The sequence below is a fragment of the Prinia subflava genome, chromosome Z (genome assembly GCF_021018805.1).
Source record: "Prinia subflava isolate CZ2003 ecotype Zambia chromosome Z, Cam_Psub_1.2, whole genome shotgun sequence".
In the NCBI taxonomy this organism is placed as follows: domain Eukaryota; kingdom Metazoa; phylum Chordata; class Aves; order Passeriformes; family Cisticolidae; genus Prinia; species Prinia subflava.
This window is the reverse complement of record NC_086283.1, coordinates 24,424,176-24,445,942: the sequence shown is the minus strand read 5'-3', so window position 1 is coordinate 24,445,942 and position 21,767 is coordinate 24,424,176. Positions and strand designations below refer to the sequence as shown.

General features: G+C 47.9%; 1 protein-coding gene across 2 annotated transcripts; it reads right to left on the bottom strand.

The window, feature by feature from the left end:
* Positions 1-577: 577 nt before the first annotated feature.
* On the bottom strand, positions 578-11,697 carry LOC134563879 (ras-related protein Rap-2c). 2 transcript variants are annotated; one of them, XM_063422271.1, is made up of 4 exons: positions 11,343-11,697; positions 10,023-11,079; positions 7,947-8,266; positions 578-3,097 (listed from the first exon to the last, which is right to left on the bottom strand). In XM_063422271.1, the coding sequence occupies exons 2-3, from the start codon at positions 10,293-10,295 to the stop codon at positions 7,988-7,990; spliced, it is 552 nt and encodes a 183-aa protein (XP_063278341.1). In that variant the 5' UTR covers positions 10,296-11,079; positions 11,343-11,697; the 3' UTR covers positions 578-3,097; positions 7,947-7,987. The 2 variants fall into 2 exon arrangements, with proteins under 2 accessions (XP_063278341.1, XP_063278340.1); XM_063422270.1 differs by having other exon boundaries at positions 10,023-11,697.
* Positions 11,698-21,767: the final 10,070 nt, after the last annotated feature.

Below are 21,767 nucleotides of genomic sequence, written 5' to 3'. Positions count from 1 at the left end.
TTTAATGTCCATTTAGGGTAATTGTTATCAAATAGCTTTGGGCACTTTGGTTTTCTGGAAAAATCTTGTGCCTCTGCTGTGGCAGAGCTCCAGGAGCACTCACTCCACTGGGGTGGTGGAAAGATGTCAGCTCTGGCTGGAGAGCAGCTACAGACACTGCAAGGTGGTGTCAGGACTCGCGGCCATCTTCACACACATAAAGCATGCATGAAAACAAGAACGTTACAGACTGGCACCAAGACAAACACAGGTTTCTTTTGAACAAAGCTCCATCACACTGGCCTGTGAGGAGGCTGCTTTGAACCAGCCCCCAGCTCAGGGAGTGCCTGCCTTGCACAGGAAGATGAAGCACAGCCCTTGCTCTCCCCTTCTCCCTCCTCAGAGCACCCGAGACCATGGAGCTTTGCACCCAGCTGGGGCACAGCTGTACACCCTGCTCCCCCACACCATGCCTCACTCAAGACAATTTAGATGTGGTTACTGCATTTACTCAAAAACAACCTGCAAAACAAAAAGCAGCAGCAGCTTGTCAGTTCAGCCCGCTCGAGAAGAAACTGAACACAGACTACTCACCCCAGTTTGGTAATACAGGTATCTATTTTATTAAAAAAGTTACAAACAGGTGGACTGTAAGGTTGTCTTACAAAATGACAAGAATGAATTCTACTGGAAAAAACTTTTTACAAAGCATTATAGGTAATTGTTCCATTTTTGCATTTGTTATTCCAGATTTCACCTATCACTGATAAAGATACAGTACATTAGATACAAGATGTTAGGTTACATTTTTATTTGTAGAGCCCTACTGCAGTGATTTGAACAACTCCTAAACAGATGCCATAGTAAAGACAATACATATTGCATTTATTATTAGCCTCTTACTCTAATAAGCAACTTCACATGCAAACTATTGAGGAAGCCTAAATAAACTTTTGGTCCCTTTTCCCCCCAAAGTGTGCTGAAGAAACCATCTTTCATTTTTCCCAGTCCTGTCACTCTAAGCTAGTTCAAGTTTAAGGGTTTTTTTTCATTTGTTTGTTTTTTGTGGTTTGGTGTTTTTTTGTTTTTTTTTTTTTTTTTTTTTTTTTTTTTTTTGTTTTTTTTTTTTTTTTTTGCTGAGGTCAATGAAAATGAACACTGTTTTGAAAACTACCCATAGGAATGAACCACTGATCAATATCAACCAACTTTTTCCTTCTTAGACAAAGGAAATCTAGGATCTTTATGAATTACTTTCATATCCTATTACTTCCTTACAACCTACAAAAAAGATCAACAACCATCACTTCAAAAAAAAATCTACTTTGAATACAAGGTTTGGTTTAATTCCGATATTAAAGTGCAAACCTAAGCATTAGCCTCAGCCTGTTTATAGTTTGTACAAACAGGAAAAAATATTTCAAGTAACCCCACAGAAGAAGAATCAGGTGTTTCAATAACCAGGCAGAAATCCTGGTGTCCTCTTCTTTTCAGGATTCGAATTCAACACTGAATGTAGACACAGAATCTTTATTTCTGCTAATATTGTAAAGTCAGCCTGCATTATTACCAATAAAACACATTAATATTGAGATACTGTACCGGTGATCTTTTATTGTTTTAAATGCCATCATCCACAATACAATTTGTGAGTTTTCAACTGCTTAACCTCACATATCCATCACTGCTTTTACTGGAGCTTTTCTCATAGATATTTAGCTATTACAGGGAAAGAATGTACATTTCTAGAAGCATGTTCAAATGACTAAAGCTGGGCTCCTAAAAACCTAGAACTTTGGTGCAGTAGGTGAGCTGCAGTTATTAAATTTCTGCAAAAAAAATTACACATTTTAAACCACTGCTAGAAAAAGCTCTCATGTATGCAACACGTTAATAAAGGTGAACAAAAAGACTTTGTCTGTTCTTTGTACATTTTCATTCTGCTCTTTATACCTGTGTTATTGTTAAAATTTTCAAGTATTCAGAGAAAATGTTGATCAGGTAAACAATAAGGAAGGCAATGGCTGTTTAAAGCACACTTGCAGTTAGTATCACTGAAACCTGGTGCTTTTCCCCTTGTTACACCAACTTGTCTCTAATATTAAACTTGTTTACTGGGGAAAAAAAACAAACTAAAAAGCAATTTGTGACAGTGCAAGAAAAACTTTAACAAATATTGCTTTAAAATATTTAGAAAGACAAATATTAGGAACTATAAAATGTAAAGTGATCTTATTTGCATTAGATTTACATATGCAGAGGTCTACTAGATGTCTCTTACTGTGCCAGGCAAAGCTGAGCTGACAGAGTAGGCATAGAGCCCATTTTGAAGGATACATTATCCCTTTTCAAAGGCATAGAGAAGCACTTTGTAAACATGCAAGTCCCGAAACTCAGTAGAAGGAAAAGTGTGCTGCCGTTTTTCAATGCTACAACTGTAACGTTCGATTAGGAAACCCGAGATTGCGACAAACATCAGCTGGAGACTTCATATCCCATTCCAAGTAATCCCTACTGTCAAATCGGACTGGTTACAAACACACTGTCACAGCTGCATCTGCCAAGAAAAGGGATACTACATCCATATAACAGAGGTGTCTTCAGTATCTTTCCATGACACTGTCACACGTAAACAAAACGTATCAAAGAATGACCAACTACATTGTAGGAGAAAACCTTGCAAAGAGAAATAAGCACTGATGCGAGGTAATATACAGAAGTAACCATTTGTTTAAGGCTCAATTTATTCTCCATTAAAACTCTCTTCTTTTAAAAGGCATTGAGTAGGTAATACTGAGTTTAAGTATTTAATAAATACAAGTTCAGAATTGATTAAAGAAATCAATTAAAATATTAAAAATGAACTCTTGCATATTAGCCATTACATGAACTTAGAAAGCTATAAAAGGACTGATAGATAAAGAACAGATTTTAAAACTTATGGTAAACATGCTAAGCATTCTGATTAAGGTGTGTGGATCCTGGAGGCCACCAACCTTATGCACTTAGATGTATGGCAATGTGCTGTAATAGAGACAGGTTTACCAAGGCTCAGCTCTGCAACCTGGGCTGAAAGTTCTCCAAAGCAGCATCTGTGCAAGTTTCCTCTGAGTTTTATCTGCAATTTTAAAAAAAAGGGAAAAAAAAAAAAAAAAGAAAAACAAATGAAAGCCATATTCAATACACATCCAAAGTGAACAGGGTTCCTCCCCTGCCTGGAACAGCCAGTTTTCCATCCTGAGCTCCAAAGGACTGTTTTCCACAGCAGCTTTCCCAAATGCTCCACTAACTCTGGTAACACAAGAGGCAAGAACATAACAACCTGCTGCTATTCACTTTGTAACAGCCGCTGCAATATATGAAACTGAATCTAAAGATCTGAAAAAGACAGGAAACGTAAGTTCTCTTGTGCAGATGCACCAATGCAGGACCTGGTGTATGTGTAATACCCAGTAACACACAGCAATGACCTTTAGCACAAGTTCTGGGAACAGGCAGATGAGCCAACTCACTCAGTTTTGACATCTCTGTTCCCAGCAATCAGACCCTTTAAATGACTCCTAAAAAAGCCCCTTAGCATTCAGACAACCTCAGCAGGGACAGAGCTGTACACCACCATCCTCAATCAAGCACACCAACACATTATGTGACCAAAACATCTTTGCATTTCAGATAACTTGCTTGTAGCTCCCAGGATTTATCTCCAGAGATACCCTAAAACTCAGACAAAGTTCAAAGTCCATAGAAGTCAAAGTCCTGTCATATGCATGTGCATGTACTTCACTCTAGTTTGATCCATGGCTTTTCAGGAGTCTTCTCAATTCTTGGAGTAATTTCTCCAAATGAGTCAGGACCTTATGTTTCCTACTGCACCATTTCTTTTCAGCTGTTGATTTGCTCTCAGCTAACAGTTTGTCAGGACAGAGCAGTTTGACATAGACAGGGTTCCCCTTCTTCCCTAACAAGTGCTCAACCCCAACACTCAGGAACAGAACTCCTGCCCTGACAGGAGCCAGCAGCCAGGTTTTTCCTGCTTGTTTGTATGTTTTCCAACAGCAACTCTTGCAGTCTGGTGAGATCACTCCCACCCCACACACCCCACACACTGTTGCTGGTCCACAAATTTTAGACAGTGAGGGTCCCTGAACTGTCAAAAGCAGCAAACCAACATTTAGTTTCTAATGGGGATGGATTACATCTGTTTAATAGATGTTTTATCTTTGCTTAGAGCATAGAAGAGGCAAATCATTTACAGTGTAGCTCCTCATCCTACCAGAGTTAGACCCACCCCAAAAACCTCATCTAAACCCAGCATTCAGTAATGTGGCCAGTAAAGAATTGCTGGGAATATTAAGCACGGAAGAATGAAGTAATGATATTTTCCTCCACGTGCCCATCAGCATCCTTGCATTTGCAGGTTAGGGACCTCCCAATTCAGATTTGTCACCTCTCCATTTGTGTTTAATTACTAAAATTAACACTAGATGATATCTTATCTGGCTTCATTTGCCTGTGATATTTTATATCACTCCCTGGTCTCTTCTGTGAGCTGGCAGGAGAGCAGGGGAAGTTAGACAATACAGCATAACAAATGTGTCTGTGTTGCGCAGCCACATCGACCAGAAGAGAGTACACTTTCAGTTTTTATTCCTAGAGAGGAATGCTCTTCCTTCAAGCTTGCTAATACCAGTTACTCATGAACACAGGGGACAGAAATCACTAATCAGAATCAGTCTTTTATCCCAACACAAGGTGTTACCAATCCTATTAGTATCAGAAAGACTTGAGTGCATGAGCACTGTACCAGGTACCATACTTTGAAGAAGATTCAAAATACAGAATAGTGTCATACTGAAAATTCAAGAGAAATACTGGAGCAAGGAATACAAAGCAGGTCCTGGAACTCTCGTATCTCTGAATGCAAGAGCAAAACAACAGAAGACCACTGCAGAAAGAGGAAAGGGGAGGTGGGAAACAGGATGTGAGAGCAACACACATTTTAAAAAGGAACTATGGGTTATCCTGACTATGCAATTATGTTTCATCCTTTATCTCATCCAAGGCAGCTGACTGGAACAGCAGTTTAGCAAATGCTTCTCAAAAATGTCATGAAAAAACCTACACATCACTGCTGGCGGACAGGCTGAGGTATCAACAGAAAGAGGTGAAGTGGTGCCTGTGAGTTAAAATTGACACCGGAACAGCCTCAGGCAAAGCTGGGCCCAGCAGAAAACTCCACCCCCACCCCTCCCGTGGGTTTCTGCACCAGAACTGCAGGAAAGCAAACTGCTGTATGTACTGCTCTGTGAACTGACACACCCAAGACTCCTCCTGGACACAGCCAGGTTACAGAACTCAGAAATGATGATCCCAGGACACGGCTGTAGTTCAAACCCATTTCCTACACACAGATTTCCAGGCACCTGGTTCTACTTCCTCAGTTTCAGTTTACCTAGGAGGGGTCACTCCTAAGGCAGAGATCTGACAAGCAGCAATTGTTTCCTGGATCACAGATAAGCAGGATCATAAAGCTGATTAGAGCTATCACAAGACACCTCTCCTACCAGAGCACATCAGACAGAAATTATCAAGCAGCAAAGGCTTGCGATAAAGTTAATGAGATCCTACATCCACTCAATCAAAGAACAAGGATAGAGTGGGAGCCAGAAAAAGGGAATTACCCCAAAAGTGTTAGGCTGAAATGAAAGACACAGAGCATGAAGCCTGTAAAAAGACAGAATGAGTAATAAAAGTTCCAGACATGGTGAGAACTGGACTGAATAGGATCTGAATAGGAGTGATCAGGAAGGAAAGACTTTGTCTGGCACAGGTGATGAGACTATACTTCACAGAGACAGTATTTCCCACAAGCAAGGAAGCAGTTTGCTGCTAAAGGCTTGGAGTGATTGTCTAAGCCAGGCAGAATGAAGGAGAGGAAATCTGTCACAAAAGCTTAGATCCTCTCTCTCAAGATCTCACAAAGACATAGGAATACAGATGTTTCTTCTGAAGCAAGAACATTGCTTCAGAAATGTTTAGGAAACCCACCCAATCTAGGCATAAGTTATCATTCAAAGGAATAACAGGGTCCTGCCCCTTCTTCAGTTTCACCTTTAAGGGTAAATGTGCTACTTAGTGTTAAATGCAGAAGCAGACAGGTTACAAAGCCTTCCTCGGAAGCAATCAATTCCAGGACTATAAGTTTCAAGGATGAAAGGCCTGATTTTGTCAGAGTTTCAGACAGTAACCTGTACAAGATGAACCATTAGTAACCCAGGGGATTGCCATATCCTTTGGCATACTTCTAGTCCACATAATCTTGTCTGTGAAGCTGCCTTAGAAACAGCTGTATGTGCATTACCATACACAATTCAGGATACTAGCCATGCTGCACTAAAAAAAAAAAAAAAAAACCCACAGTAATTTCTTAGATTCATTTCTTCCTAGAACTCTATAGACTCTGCAGGTGTGATTAATGTACAGTGAAAGACTTTATTTGGATTTTCTTCTGCTCCAAAACAACAAGCTCACTCACCTTTCAACAAGCAGATATCAAACTTACACCCACCTCTTACACAGTGACAGCAGCTCTTCCTAATTTCACAGAACTGGAGATAAAAACATTATTTATTATCTGTAGCATGACAGTGCTAGGCCCATGAGCACCTAAAACTTCATATTTACAAAGCATTTGATAACAATCTCAAAGACAAGCTTTGAGACTTCACTCTCTGACCTTGCACTCAAGATTAAAGAGGATACATGCTCCAAAGCTTCCAGTAATAACCTATTTTGCCTCTTGTCACTCAGACACAAAAAGCTCCTTTGAGTTAAGCAAGTTACTAACATGGCAGTGGGAGTCTGAGCCTCAAGCAGTGCAGCTGTCAGGAGGGGCAGTTCCTTCCCCTGAATTCCCACATCCTCCCCCATTCCTGCACTTGCCCTCAGAGATCAGGACAAGTTGTTAGCAAGAACAGGTCCAACAGACAACTGGAGGTCTGAGGGACCAGCTGGCTGCACAGAGCCACCAACAGTGCTTTGCAGGAACGTGGATTCGAGCCAGCACTGAAACAAGACCTGCAACAGCTACAGGGGAAACGGGACTGGGGGTGGGGGTTCAGAACCACCTCACGAGAGTGCACAGGGGCAGGAACAGGCCCATTCCCAGTCAGGTGAAAAAGGTGCTGAAAAAGACCACACGTGGAAGGCCAAAGGAAGCTGTCCTGGAGGAAAAAAATAGAAACCAAAGCAACACCTGACACATGGGAAGCTTTACAGAGGGCCCTCTGAAAGCTGCACTCCCATCACACCTCTTACGAGGCACTGGGAAAGGAGAGTCACGCACTGGGAAGCCATTTTACAGTGCGTTCTCTGCTCTGGAGATTTGAGATGAAGAGCACTTTGTGCACGCCCTTGACTATTACACGTGGGCTTTGAGCCACTTCTCACCACTCAGGGTAGTTCTCTTGCCAGAGAAACTTACTCCACTGATAAGGCAGAAGGGTACTGTCAGTTTCTGTACCACAGAACTTTATTTCTTTTAAACAAGCTCAAAATCTTCTCACAAAAACCAGTGGGAAACTTGGTCACAATAATCCCACTGAACTCCAAGGTAACTCCCATTACTTGAAAATAATTCGGATACCAGCTACAACAATAAACCCACTGCAACATCACAAAACACTTATGCAGAATAACACAGCATCAAATCCAGCACTGACAGTCAAAACAGGTGCAGATGAGATCACTCACTTTGTGTCATTGTAAAATTACTGCAAGCAAATGCAGCATTCCCTGACTAACCCTAGTAACACACGAAGTCCATTTGACTCAATTATGTTCATAAGCTCTCATCTCTTTTGGAGGATGGCTGCCTCCAGGTTAGACTGCCTCATTTCAGACTCCCTTTACCTCTGACCGAAACACCACGTTTAGGCACCTCAGTTAGTTATGACTGTTCCACCAACCTGCTCTGTATGGCCATGGTTGAGGTTTTTCTTTATTTCTCTCACTGGACGATGCAAGTTGTACAACACTGATCTTGTTTTTCAGGCAGGGAGGCATAGTTCATTTGCCTGACGATCTCAGCAAACAGTTCATCCACCATTGTTTTGCTCTTGGCTGACGTCTCCATGAAGGGACAGCCCCACTCCTGAGCCAGGGCTCTGCCTTCTGCAGATAAGACTTCCCTCTCCGACTCCAGATCCACTTTATTGCCCACTAGGATCAGAGGAACCTTCTCGTATCTCTTCACCCGGACAATCTGGTCCCTCATCGGCTTGATGTCCTGGTCAAACAAAGCAGCTAGTTAGTACATGCAAGGAATCACACAGAATTGCTACAGAACCACTAGAGAAACACATTTTAATAACCCTCACGTGCAACTGAACGTTAAAAATACATCAGAAGACTTCTTAAACTCACAGCCACACCGATCTGGAATTCTGAGAAAATTTACTACCTATCACTAAGTTACTTCTTCTTTTATATAAAAGCATACACATTTTATAGAATTTATGTGCATACACAAACAGAAAGTGACTGCTGTGCTCTCAGACAGTCGGTTCAGCCAGAGGAGGACACAGTACTGCTGCTCTGAAGGCTGGTTTAAGCTTTCTGAAGAAGTCGTCTCAAGTCTGAGGACCTGTAACCCTAGCAGGGCCATGCCATTATACAACCATTTAGGAAGTTTGTGAAGAAACCCATCAATTTAAATAAAGCCTTCTCAGTTCTGGAATGCCTAGAATAATTCATTGTGAACACATTTAATCACATGTAAGTAACCAAATTAGATGCTGTAAAGAGATTTTATTACCTAGAGATGCATTTATTCAAGTCTGAGCCGACATGGGAAGTTTGCACTTGAAAGTCTGAGTCAGCCTCCTCTGTCCCCTGAGTCTTTTAAGTTACTATCAGTACTACAAATTCTTGCATAGTTCTGAGACAAAGCAAGCCCAGCGTTTGAAGTTACCACTGTGTAAAGAACTCTAGAGTGGTTTACACCTACAGCCTTCAGAGCAAACACTCTACAGACAGACGGGAATAATTAGATATTAACGAGGTGGATTACTGTATGTCCATTCCTCAAATAATGCGGGCTCATTGGAACCCAATGAGCTCAATGTGGGCTGACTGGAACCCAAAAATCAGTGCAAATGGGAGCAGAAGCATCCCAGTGTCACTGCTGTTGTTTTCCAGAGATAAGCATGTCTTCAGCTTGCACAGGGTTCTTTCGAGGCCTCTGCTAAGACAAGGTTTAGCCTTCAGCAGAAGCAAACCGCGGGGGTGTGCAAGGTCTTGCCGAGCAGCTGGAACACACCCAGCTCGGCAGCCCAAGCCAAGGCAGGCGCTGCAAATCCCTGCGCTGCACGGAGTACTGCTAAACTCACTTACTGCCCAAAAACAAAGCCCCGCTTCCACAGGCAGCTTAGACCAGTTACTGGCTGAGACACTTCCTTCTTTTGGAGAGTTTCAATAGTAGAAATTAAATCCAGATCTACAAATTATGGCATATAGCTGGTTCTCCTCTCCAGCACTCCACCTACGCTGTGAGAGCATCGAGCTCGTGCTGGACAGGAATATATTTTGGGGGGAGGGAGCGGAAAATAGCAGCCCATTTAACAAGTCACAACTGCAGAACAATGAGACTCTCTCCAAGAGCAACTGCAGAAACATGCCTTTTAGGAAGGAGAGGGGGTTGGAAGGGGAAGTCTCGATTTTAATATCGAGTGATTTCTTCACAAAAGGGGATTGCCAAGAGATTTCTGTTGGGGAAGTGGGAGCTAGTCATTGTTCTCCAGCACTGCGTGGGATTTAACAGTGGTGGCACCCTGATAAGTACCTGCAAAGCAAGCAGTTTTCCATCAGGAAGAAGGGCCGGTAAGCGCGCTTTCAAGCTGGGCATTTACACTTTTGGCCCTTCGGAGATAAAGCGCTTCTACGCACACGTGGCTACCCCTAAAACTTCCTCCTCGGCCCAGCGCCTTCCCCGGGACAGGGCCGGCTCCATCCCAGGACGGGACACCGGACACATCCCAGGTTACCTGGAAGGACTGCTGGTTGACCAGGCTGTAGACGAGGATGAATCCCTGCCCGTTCTTGATGTAGAGGTCGCGCATGGAGGCGAACTGCTCGGTGCCCGCCGTGTCCAGGATCTCCAGCACCGAGGGGGACGAGTCCACCTCGATCTCCTTGCGGTAGAAGTCCTCAATGGTGGGGTCGTACTTCTCGATGAAGGTCCCGGTGACGAACTGCACCGTCAGGGCGGACTTCCCCACCCCCCCGCTGCCCAGCACCACCACCTTGTACTCCCGCATCGGGCCCCGCTCGCCGCTCCCCGCCGGGCCCGGGCCTAGGGCAGGCGGCACCGCGGCCCTCGCATAGCCCCGGCCCGCCTCAGATGAAGGGCGAGGTCCGACTGCTCCCGCGCCGTCCTGGGGGGAGCGAGACCCCCGTCAGTGCCCGGCGTGGCCCCAGCCCCGCTGCGCTTCTTCACCGCCGCGCTCCCGCCATCGCCGCCTCGGCCGCGGGACCCGCCCGCCAGGGCCACCCCCACCCGGAAGGGTTTTGCTGAGGCACCGGAGACGGCCTCGCCCCGTCACCTCCCGCTCACTTCCGGCGTGCTGCGTCACGGCCCGCCCGAACTGAGCCGGGGGGCAGATTTGAGTGTGGCACCGAGGCGCCCGCGCTGTGCCGGGGGACAGATTTGCATGAGGCACCGAGGCGCGCTCCCCGCCCGGCCGCCCAACATGGCGGCCACGGCCGCCGCCCCGGCAGGGGCGGCTCCGGGGGGCGCGCGTTGTCCCTCCACGAGCTCCCGCTCGGCACTCGATAACTTGAACGTCTTAACAAACTCCTCGGAGCTCCCTGCCGGGAAAAGACCCGCGGGGGACCCGGTCCATGACACCGGCGGGTGTTGAGAGCGGGGCGCCTGCACCGCGGTCCTTCGTCGCTGGAAGCCCTCTGGGCTGGTGACGGATGGGGTCACCAGGCTGATCAGAGGGATGGAGCGCCTCCAATGTGTGGAAAGGCTGGGAGAATCGGGATTGTTCAGCCTGGAGATGAGAAAGCTTCGGGGTGATCAAATGCCCCTTCCGGTGCCTGATGGGAATTTACAGGAAAGACGGAAAGAGACTTTACAAATACGTGCAGTGACAGGAAAGGGGGAATGGGTTCGGACTGAAAGAATGTGGGTTTAGATTAGATAGTAGGAAGAAGATCTTTAGTGTCAGGGTGGTCCTGGCACAGACCGCGCAGAGAAGCTGCCCCGATCCCTGGAAGTGTCCAAGGTCATCCGTGGCAGGGAGTGAAACGAGATCACCTTTCCAACCCACACCGCTCCGTGATTCCGTGGAAGTTGTTACCTCTACCTGCGAGCCTCGCCCCGTGTCTGTGCGCTGCCACGGCTGCCACAAGCCTCGGCTGCCAGGCGCTTTCCCCTGTTTCCGTCGGAGCCCTTTCCACGGGAATCCTCCCAGAGCCGGCACGAGTTTTCCCGGCCGAGCCCGGGATGCGGGGCTCGGCGGCTCCGCTGAGCAGGGCTGACAGCAGGTGTCAGCACGGCACCAGAGCCACCCCCGGCCCCGCCGCCTCCCCCGCCGGTGAAACTCCCCCGTTCTTACGAGGACGTAACTAAAAACAATCGACGTCTGGTTTTGGGGTTTTTGCTTTTTTGGTTTTTTGTTTTTTGTGGTGGTTTATTTTTTGTTTGTTTGGTTGGGTTTTTTGGGTTTTTTGTGGGTTTTTTTGTGTGGTTTTTTTTGTTTGTTTGTGGTTTTTTGGTTTTTTTTTTTGGGGGGGGGGTTGGGGGGGGGTTTTTTTGGTTTTTTTTCCTAAAATAAAATCCCGCAGTCGCTTCAAACCCAACTCGATGATTCCCACCCATAGGAGAAGCTCCTCTCCAATATAGCCACATCTGTTTCTGCTGCTCCCAGCAGCGTGCGGAATTTCAGCAAGCACGTGAGGTGCTGGGTTTGTCCCTCTCCTCTCTGCATCACCTGTTTGATTGCAAGTCCAAGGCAGACACAGCTGCCGCACTGTGTCTATCCTGGGCTTCCAGCAGCCCTAGAGAGGTGCCTGGTCAAGGCTAAGCCCACCCAGAAGTACTGAGGAGGTGACTCTGCTTGCGGCTGTTTTCACGAACAGCTTTATTTTATTTATTTCCTTTCCATAAAGAGAACATGTGCATTATGGGAAAAGGTCAGTGAGGACTTATATCCTCCAGAACAAATCTTACCTAAGTTACACCAAATTTGATTCACTTTTATTTATTTCATGTAAGTAAAAAGCCCTCTCCTGCCTTCGTCGTTGCCTCCAGAATTGTGTTGTCAAAAGAATTTCTGGCAGGAGGCAGATGTGCCTGCATGGAAGATTTTCATGTGGCTGGTGAATCAGCTTGAAAATGTAAAAAGGTGAGCATTAAAACATGCTGCCTCCTACTTTAACCCCATTAGAAATCACGAGTTGTTGCAAAGTACCTTAATGCACTCAGGGTGCTTGGGATAAAGGAAAGCCGCAGTTGCTCCCAGAGGAGCTTCCCATCTAATTTTAACCATGACACAATCGGCGACAGTGACAAATGGGGGGAGGGATAAAAGGGGCAAGGGAGGATGAGGGTGACAATAATAAGATTACACGGTCACTTAGGTTCATTATGTGCACGCCTTTGTGGCACTGCTGGTCCATTGTGTTTGTGATGGGTGGAGGAGTGACTGCGGGAGAGGAAGGGGCAAGGAGCACAGCGGAAGAAAAGCCAAATATATTTTTGTGAAATTGACTTTAACCAGCAACGCATCACTCTTGGGCTGAGGGGAAGCCCAAGCAGGTGGACACGGGATTGGGAAACTGGATATTTTTCCCTCCTCCAGTATTTCTTTGGATTGCCAAGATTTATTTCCCAGCTCATAGCGCTTTAGATCTGTGCATAGATGCCTACAGCTGGAAAAAAGGACCAATCTCGAAGTGCACCAGGTTGTTTGTTATCCTTTAAGACAAGTCATTCCCTTCATTAAACAGTTTGCACAGCTCTTTCACCTACCACATATATGCCAAGCCACAAAAATAGCTGGTGATGTAAAAGGTTTTGAAACTCTGGATGGGAAGAGCTGCTTCTGCCATAAATGGCCAAGCCCTGAGCTAGCCGTGCAGGGCACCTCCTGCCAATACCACCTCTGCCACTCCCTCGCAATCACCATCTCCTCCTGGTGAGGTGTGGCACATCCCAGGTCAAAGGCCCGATTTAATCTCTGCTGCCACTTTATCCACAGCTCCTGCCAAGGAGAAAGAAGCAGGGCTGAACCCTTAGTGCTGCCCCAGGAGGGTTTGCCCTTTCTCAGCAAAACAACCTTCCCGAATGAATATCCGGGCAGGATTCGATTGCTGCCAGAGCAGCTCTGTGCTGTTGATGGACTCAGCTGCTCTGTGCTGTGCCTGCAGCCAGCAACGATAAAGCAGGCTCTTATTAAATTAACCTGCTAAGACACAGATCCTGCAGGGATGTTCAGGGAACACACAGATGGCACAAGCAGGGGCCAGGAACAATTGCAATCCCCATCTCACCATTGTGAGAGAGGAATTGTGCCCGGTGCTGTGCCCAACAGGGAGGCGGGACTGGGAGCACCCCGAGAGGTGACAAAGGAGCATCTCCAAGCCATGGATGGAGTGAGGAGTCTGGAACATCCTGTGGATGCCAGGGTGGGCCTGCAGCACCACCCCCAGCAGCCAAAGCCTCCCCACTGTAGCCACAGTGTGGATGCTGCACAGCCATCACCAACTCTTGTGGGCTGTCCCCACTGCCATAATTGATTGGCTCTGACTCCCGGTGTCTGCCTGAGCTACAGACCAGGCTCTCCTCTGCCAGGAAGCCTGCAGCAGACTGCTGAGCCAGGGCAGCAGGGATAGCCCAGATTTCACCTCAGTTACTGTCTAGCTGAGGACATCATTTGCGTAAATACGTGCAAAACCAGCTTAAGACCTAGTGTCATTTCTTCTTCGCCTCTTCCAGAGGTTTTGCTAATCCACTTATCGTGCCTTATGGTGTTCAGCATGGGAGTTGCAGGGTAGGGACCAGCTCCTCAGGGCTCAAATGGCTACTGGAACACCAGGGGCTGCTCTCACATGCAGCTCATTCAAGAAGGTCGTGTCACACCAGTTACATAACTGCAATGACAGCTTTTGATCTCAGCCCCGTCAGGTTCCAGTGAAATGTGTCTTAGGGGTTGGATCTGTCCACCTGGCCCAGACTCCTAATTCTGGGGCTGTTTCAGAACCTGCAGAGATACTTTTCTTTTTTGCCAGGTTTTCCTGCCAATATAGAGATGACTCAGAGGCAAATCCTGAGGACCTTTCTCAGAAATTTCTGATTTTCTGCCATCCCTCAGCTTTTAGCTATTACTTTAGTAGAAACAAAAGGCGTTGGTGTGATGGTGTTTCAAAGGAGTAAAGGACATTTTCCAAAGCAATTACCAGTTTTGAAGCAGAAGTAGGGCTGCACTGAAATATAATTGATACAACAAGGAGGCTGTTGGGATTTCTGGCAGAAGCATCTCTCTGGCTTGCAGACATGGTACCAGATCACCAGCCATTTGGAAGAGCTTGGCCCAGGAGCTGAACAGCACCACACGGGAAGATGCTGTTGCTACACTGTGCCACACTCACTGCCTGCAGCCCGTCACGTTCCCACCAGCCCTCTCTGCTGGTTATCCCCTCTGATGCTGCATCTCCTGCCTGCAGGATCAGCATCTGAGCAGGTCTCTGGGTCTCTGGGTGGTGATGAGTCACTGCTGTGTGTGAGCAAGCCAGCGGTGGTGAAGCCAGAAATGTGGTTTCACGGGTCATTCCTCTTCCTATTTTCTCCAGACGTTGAGCTCTCTCCTCGTTGCCCTTCACAGTCCAGACTGCTGTAATCCTTTTGCAGTGCCTGGGAAGCACCTCCAGCTATTGCTCAGTGGGTCTGTGTTGGGCTCATGAGCTGCAGCTCCGTGGCTCTCCAAAAGTGGCCTGTCCCCCACACACCTGACATGATGCCAGCACAGCATCCTCTCCTTGGGTACAACCTTCCACAAATTTCTGCAAAGCTGAGGGGACGGGGCTGTCCTCAGATTTGCCTTTGTTAAATCACCAACTCATGGGACAGCCTCTTCATAGAAATACATAAGAATACATATTTTAACAGTAGAGTAAAACTGAAAATACAGTTCCTCAAGGCTAAAAAGCCAGAAGGCAACAGTGAACTCATAAACCAATCCTGTTGCTTTACACTCCAAATGAAAAGAAAGGAGGGGGGAAAGGTAAATACTCTGTCAGGACATATTTTTAAGATTTGTAAAAATAAAGCAATTTTAAACTGTGTCCTACAGAAAGGTTCCGATTTGCTTTTAGAATGCCACGTGTTTTCCTTTTTTTATCATATTCCTGCAGCATTTGCAATTCAAATGCTGCAGAAATGTGTAAACTTGCTCATGAAATTTGCTGGCCAAATGAAGCAGCCAACAATTAATTAGAGTGAAGCCCCCTGCTTTACTCCCATTGGTGAGAACAAGAGACAGAAAATGTAAAATTCAACCCAAATGCGGTATTGAGAAAATACTTTAATATGATGTTGATCTTAATAAGCAAAATCATTTCTTTCCTCCCTCTTTTTTAGTGAATTGCTTTTCACTCAGCAATTTCCTCACAGCGAAGTGACAAGTATTATTCTGAGTCGTTAATTCCTCCATGCAGGCTCTGGCGCTGAGCTCATTAAAGCGTGCTGAGTCCCCAGGCGGGCGCTGCCAGGTTGTGCGGTGACCTGAGACGGGAACACCCACTGCCTTGTCCCGTCCCCAGCCCAGAGACAGGCGGTGTCATCGAGAGGGCCCAGCACCTTGTCTTCGTGGCAGGGCCTCAGTGTCTTGGGTGGGTGGCACAGAGACAATCCTGTTGGAATACTGGTGGCCCTTTCCTGGAGCATCACTCCTGGCTGGCATGGGATGCATAATATCTGAGTTCTGGCAGCACTCATGGCATGGGGGAGATACACTTCCCAAGTGGGCAATGCCGCTGTCACCAAATACTGCAGGGTGGCACATCCTACTTGATTTAGAATCATGGAATATCGTGTCAGAATATCAGAGAGAGTCTTTCTGGCATGGCCCTATTCCCCATGCTGATGACACTCACTTTCCCATCTATCTCCTTTTCCTAGCCATGGCTGAGAATGTGCAAACACAACAGCAGAGAGTTCCTATGTCTGCAACATATCCCCAGATGGCCACCCTGCACATGCCTCTGATGAGGCCAGAGGCACATCTTGGATGAGATGATTCCAGAGGAGATCAGTCTGAGGCCAGAGGGAAAGGCTTTCCACAGCGGTGCAGTGGCAGAGCCATGGGCAGTGGGAGCCAGGCAGAGCTTCTCCCCAGGCTGCCTTTGCCAAGAGCCAACAAACAGTCTGCAGAGCAGGAGCATGGCAAGCTCATTATGAGACACTTGATCAGCTTCCCTGTCAAGGGAGGCCGATGGGACAAAGCTGTGTGTCCTCCACACCAGAGCCTGTCAGCTCTCCTGGAAAGAACACCTGGCTGCTTGGAGAAAATCCAGACACCAGCAAGGGTCTTCATAACACCCCGGAGAGCTGCAGCCTGGATGACATGCGGCATCCATCATCGTCATCCAAGGGAGCCAAACTAGCAGAACCCAGAGGCTGACTGCTCCAGGAGCCTGGGAACCAAGGGGTTAAAGTACTTGGCCAGGGAAGGTCCTGGGAGGAGAAAAGCACTGAAACTGCTTAACTGGAGTATTCAAATTAGATGGGGTTGCAAAGCAATTAATTTCTCAACTTGAAAAAAACCAAAATATTTGCCAGCTAGGATCAGAAGCTGTGGGAACCCATTGACAGCTTCGCTGGGGGTCCTCGTGCTGGGGAGGACTCCAGAGGTCACTGCTATAATTACCTGCAGTCTTTAGTATTTTGTTCTGCAGTTTGTGAACTTGCTTGAACATTTTGTGGATAAAAGCTGATGATCCAAACCCCAGCTGTATTTCTGCTTAAAGAAGTAAAGGGCTGCTACCTGTCATTGCACTGTGACACCTTGTTGTTTCAAAGAATTTCCTAATTTGCAAGTCTGGAGAGGATCAGACCAATGGCTGGTGGAAGCAAATGGTGGCTCTGCCAGGCTGGTGCTCCCTCCCAGCCTTCAGGACAGGCAACCACTTCCCATGCCTGTACAGATGGACCAACAAACAGCCCTGCATGGACTGAGCCACCACTCACACCAAGGGCTCATGCCTCATTGATCCATTGCCTCATTGACCCACAGCCGTGGACACCTCACTGTCAGATGCAGCCTTTGAGCAAGTCCAGCCATGCCAGTGCCAGGGAGAGGATGCTCTTCCCTCTACCTTGTGCCACAGCAGACCTGGAGACAGCTCCATTGTGGGGATGTGGACTTGGGATGCTGTGGGGACAGTGCCAGGGCTCATCCCTAGGTTAGTCCTTGTTTGTGGACTGACAGCTCTCCTTGCTCTTGTCCATCTGCCTCACCCCTCAAGCTTTTCTCATCTGCTTTTTTGCTGTTCTAATCTTTTCTCTAATATTTAATCCCATACCAAATTCTTTCCCATTCTCTTAAAATTCTGCAATTCTCTTAATTCTTTTTCATTATCTTGTTTGCATAATTGAGAACTATCTTGAATCTCTCCATGTTCAGTCTTCATACCGTGTGCCACCACTATGTTCTAATCACTTAAACATGAGATCTTTGCATATTATTCCTGTGGAGACTAATTTTTGCATGTTCCCTAAAGAGAAAGTCATCTTCCATTAGCAAGTACTTTGTGGTGAATCAGAGGAGACGTCACAGCAGGAGCAGAGGCAGCAGTGGAGGGTCCCACCCTGCACTGTGCCTTAGTGGTACTGATGTCTGAGACGAGACATCTGGGAATTTCTTTCCCAGAAATATCTTTGCTCTTCAATGGCCTTGAGTAAAGGCCTTGACACCCTCCATTTTTGATGTGCTTTGACACAGCACCAGGTGAGGGCTGGCACATGTTCCCTGCCACCTTCCCTCTGGCAATGCAGCTGCCACTGCCCCTGGTGTCACCCACCAAGTCTCAGCACAATGGAAAGGGAAGGAAAAAAGCCACTTCCCCCTGCACAGACACATTGTACCAAGAGCAGAGAAAATTGATTCCTGGCTGCTGAGCCTCTCTAGCACTTAGTGTTGTTGAAAGGAATAATCAAGCCTGGCCCTAGAAAAGACAAAAAAAGAAAGGAAATAAAAGCTTTCCCTGTCTGATGATTTCTCTCTGGGGTTGGTGCCCTCCCTGGGAATCCCAGTGGTGGCTTTGGGAGAGGCACTGGGCCTGATTTTGTTCTGGGGCCTGGATCAGCAGCAGATCCACAACAACCACACAAAAGTTTTCTTTTCCTGCTCACTCAGCAGGTCTGAGGGGAAGAGGCTGCCAGGACTCCCAGCTGAGCCGCCAAAAAGGGGGCTGCCACATGGACTTACACTGGGCTTACACTAACTTGAGCCGCAGCACTTCCTGTCCTTTGTGTAGCAGCCATGGACTGATGCAGAAGCCTGGACTTCTCCAGGTTGTGGCCCTCACACAACTACAAGGGTTAGAGTTTGGAGACAAGGACCAAAGTGCAGAACTGCTCCTCACAGGGCTGAGCAGGGAGAGAAGGCTCCTCACTTTGCCACAAGCCAAGGGTTGAGCTTTGCCCTCCACAAGACTGTGTGCCATTTGCCACAGCCCATGACCAGCAGTTCATAATCTGGATTTAATACTGTTGCTTCAGCAATTACCAGATTAAAAGTAAAATCCACACTGAAAGGGGAGTCCAGAGGCTCCTCCAGACTACCAACAGCACATCCTGAGCTGGCCCAACTCCAGCTTCAGCTACTTACAGTCCAGGGGACACACATTGCTGCAGGCAGCCCCCTCAGCCCCATCCTTGCTGAGCTGTCCAGGAGTCAGGGGTAGAGCTGTGGCAGTGCCAGACACCTGTGAGCAGGGGTGTAGGGGGACCATCACATCCCCACACTGGTCCGGGGAAGCTGACTGTCACCTCAGCCCCACGTAAGCACTGCCAGAGGGATGCTCCATCATTTGGTGCCCTGTGGAAGATGCAGGTTGGTGAGGCTGCAGGTGGGAAGAGGCAGAGGAAGAGGAGGTAGCAGATCTCTCCCAGCTCCTGCTCTGCAGCCCTGTGCCAGGACTGGCCAGGCTGGCTGGCTGGCGGTGGGCGTTCGTGACTCATGATCCCTGATCACCATCCGATGACACATTTACTGCCAGCAGGACGGGCCTCCCGCCAGCACAGCAGCCCTGGAGCTGCACGGGAGGGTGGCTGGGCTTTGCCAGCAGCTGTGCTGATGCAGATGGGCGGGGAGATCACTAGCTGCAGCCCTGGGATGCACAACCTGATGTGCCCCCTGGCTGGGTGGGTAATGGGAGTAGACCAGGACCCTCTGTCCTGATGTTCAGTATGGGAGCACATGGGCAGAGATGGGACCTGGCCAGGGCCAAGCACAGCAGGCCTTGGAGCTAGCCCAGCTCCTCACCTCCCACAGCACCCTCCCTGCCTGCCTGGAGAGCTGGCTCCCAGCAGAGGGCTCACAGTGACAAATGCCTTTAAAACATTCTTTATTAAGTGAGAAATCTCACTGCGCTCCCTATGCCAAGCCCTAATACAGTGCAGACCTAAATACAGCACTAATGCAAAAGCTTAAAGGATTTCCTATAATTGAGCAAAGCTGGCAGAGGGGTGAGAGCCTGGCAGGGGGAACTGCAGCCCACTTCTCTCCTCAGCATGGGCAACCCTCAGTCTAACCCCACTGGTCCAAATGTGGCCACAGCCCCCACCTCAGACTGTTCAGTGTGGGAAATAGAAATCTTCCAAGGCCTCATCCTCCCCAGCTCAGAGCCCCAAGCTGCCCTCACTACCCTCACCAAAATCCCCTTGATTTATGCAATAGCACAAGTAGCATTGTGATGTGTGACCTGTGCATCGTCTGTCCACTGCTGGTGCTCTGCCTGTCTCTAACCTTGCTGAGGGTCACAAGAGGGCCACAGCAGCAGGACTGGGCACATCCAGCTTCCAAAGCACAAAGGATGCTCCAGGCAGGGGAGCTGCTGAGCCACCACCTGCTGCTCCTGCACACCCCAACACCATGGAGTGTGGGTGGCCACTCTGCACCCCAGAGAATATATGGTCTTACCTTTGGTTTTGCTGTGCCTTGGCTCAGCCACACATGGCTCTGAGAACAGTGATGAGAATATCCTGTGTCCCCTTACTAGCATGGCAGCATGAACCTTGGGCAGGCTCACCCCACAGGGCGAGTGGCTGATGGCTTTCGTTCAGGCTTCTGTAGGGGAAAGCAAAACACAGTTTTCTTCAATGTTTCCCAGAAGCTTTACAGTGTACAGGCACCTTTGCTTTGGAGCAGCCACATGCAGCCAAAAACTTCCCCAGCATCCCTTGACGTAATCACCAGGAGCGGTTCACCAGCGGGAGCCCTGCCATTCAGGTGCCACTCTGCTGCAGGTGTGGGGGCAAAACTGAGTGCTGGCAAGGCTGTGGGGCAGGTGGAGCCTCGGCCACAAAGGCCTCACGGCCATGGGGAGCACAGGACATGCAGGAACTGCAGCAGAAACACTGCCATGGAGATGGGCTGAACGTTGGTGCTGTGGAGCACTAAAGCAGAAGGTGTGTCGATTACAGACACAGGCTGCAAGCCCGCGGTGGCTGCGGAGGGTGGGAGGCAGCAGCTCCCTTGGGAAGGCTCTGATAACATTTATGAGCAAATCACTTACACAAACCATGGAGCAAAGCAGAAATACCTCTGTAGAGCCCAGCTGTGGCTGTGAAGAGAGAAATGGTGCAGCAGTGCCTACCAGGGTGTCCTGCCTCGCAGCAGGGATCCTCCTCAGGCAGGTGGTGAGGTGTCACAGTGCCATCCTCTTGGGGCTGGATTTACACTTTTGGATCCAGGGGAAGGCCAGTGGGAACAGTGGGGCAGATGCCAGGGCACGTGCCTGCTAAACAGACTGGCAGAGCCACCCTGAAAAAGGCAAAATGAGGAGGGAAGGGCAAAGCAGACATCTTCCAACTGAGCCAGGACTTGCTGAGACCCCATGAGAGCTGGCGTGCTGGGTGGCTGCTCCTCCAAGACTGTCCACATGGCCTTCGGGCTGTGACGTTTTCTGTCTCCCTGTCCACAGACACCTCAGAGGCCTCCCACAGGGATCCCTTGTTGGCACATGCTGCCATCTGGAGATGCACTCAAGGCACCTGAGTGCCTGGTCTACAGTAACCTCTCTGAACATAAGTGAGAGCGTACAGGCTGTTCTTCACACGGCCCTGCACTTTGACATGACCCCTGCTGGGGAGAGTCAAGGGCTGCTTGCGTTACAGAGCTCATTTTAGATCCACAACTCCTTGGGGATTAGCCAAACATTTCTCCATTCTGTTATTTCTCATTATAAATAAATCAAATTGATCTATTTATCCAGCACTAAGACTAGATTGAACAAAAACTGGCTTTGAACCATCTGAATATGGAGCAAGTCTTGAAAAATTGAATTTTTCCCATGTTTCTCACTGAAGCTTCAACAGCAAAAGAGCTAAACGGGATTTTTGTATTAAACTTGACTTTCCTGCACAAACAAGCCCTAATGAAAAAGTAGATGGGCCAGGTGCTGTAAGAGTTCAAAATGACACATGCTGTGAATACAGCATCATGAATCATTTTGGTCAGATCCTTTAATTCAACTCCATCTATGAAGCAGTTTGCAGCAGC

Bases quoted from the DNA above. Each gene is read 5' to 3' on its own strand.
- LOC134563879 (XM_063422270.1), bottom strand. From the start codon at position 10,295: ATGCGGGAGTACAAGGTGGTGGTGCTGGGCAGCGGGGGGGTGGGGAAG. The intron at 8,267-10,022 runs GTAACCTGGGAT...TTGTTTGACCAG, and splicing joins TCAACCAGCAGTCCTTCCAG to GACATCAAGCCGATGAGGGA.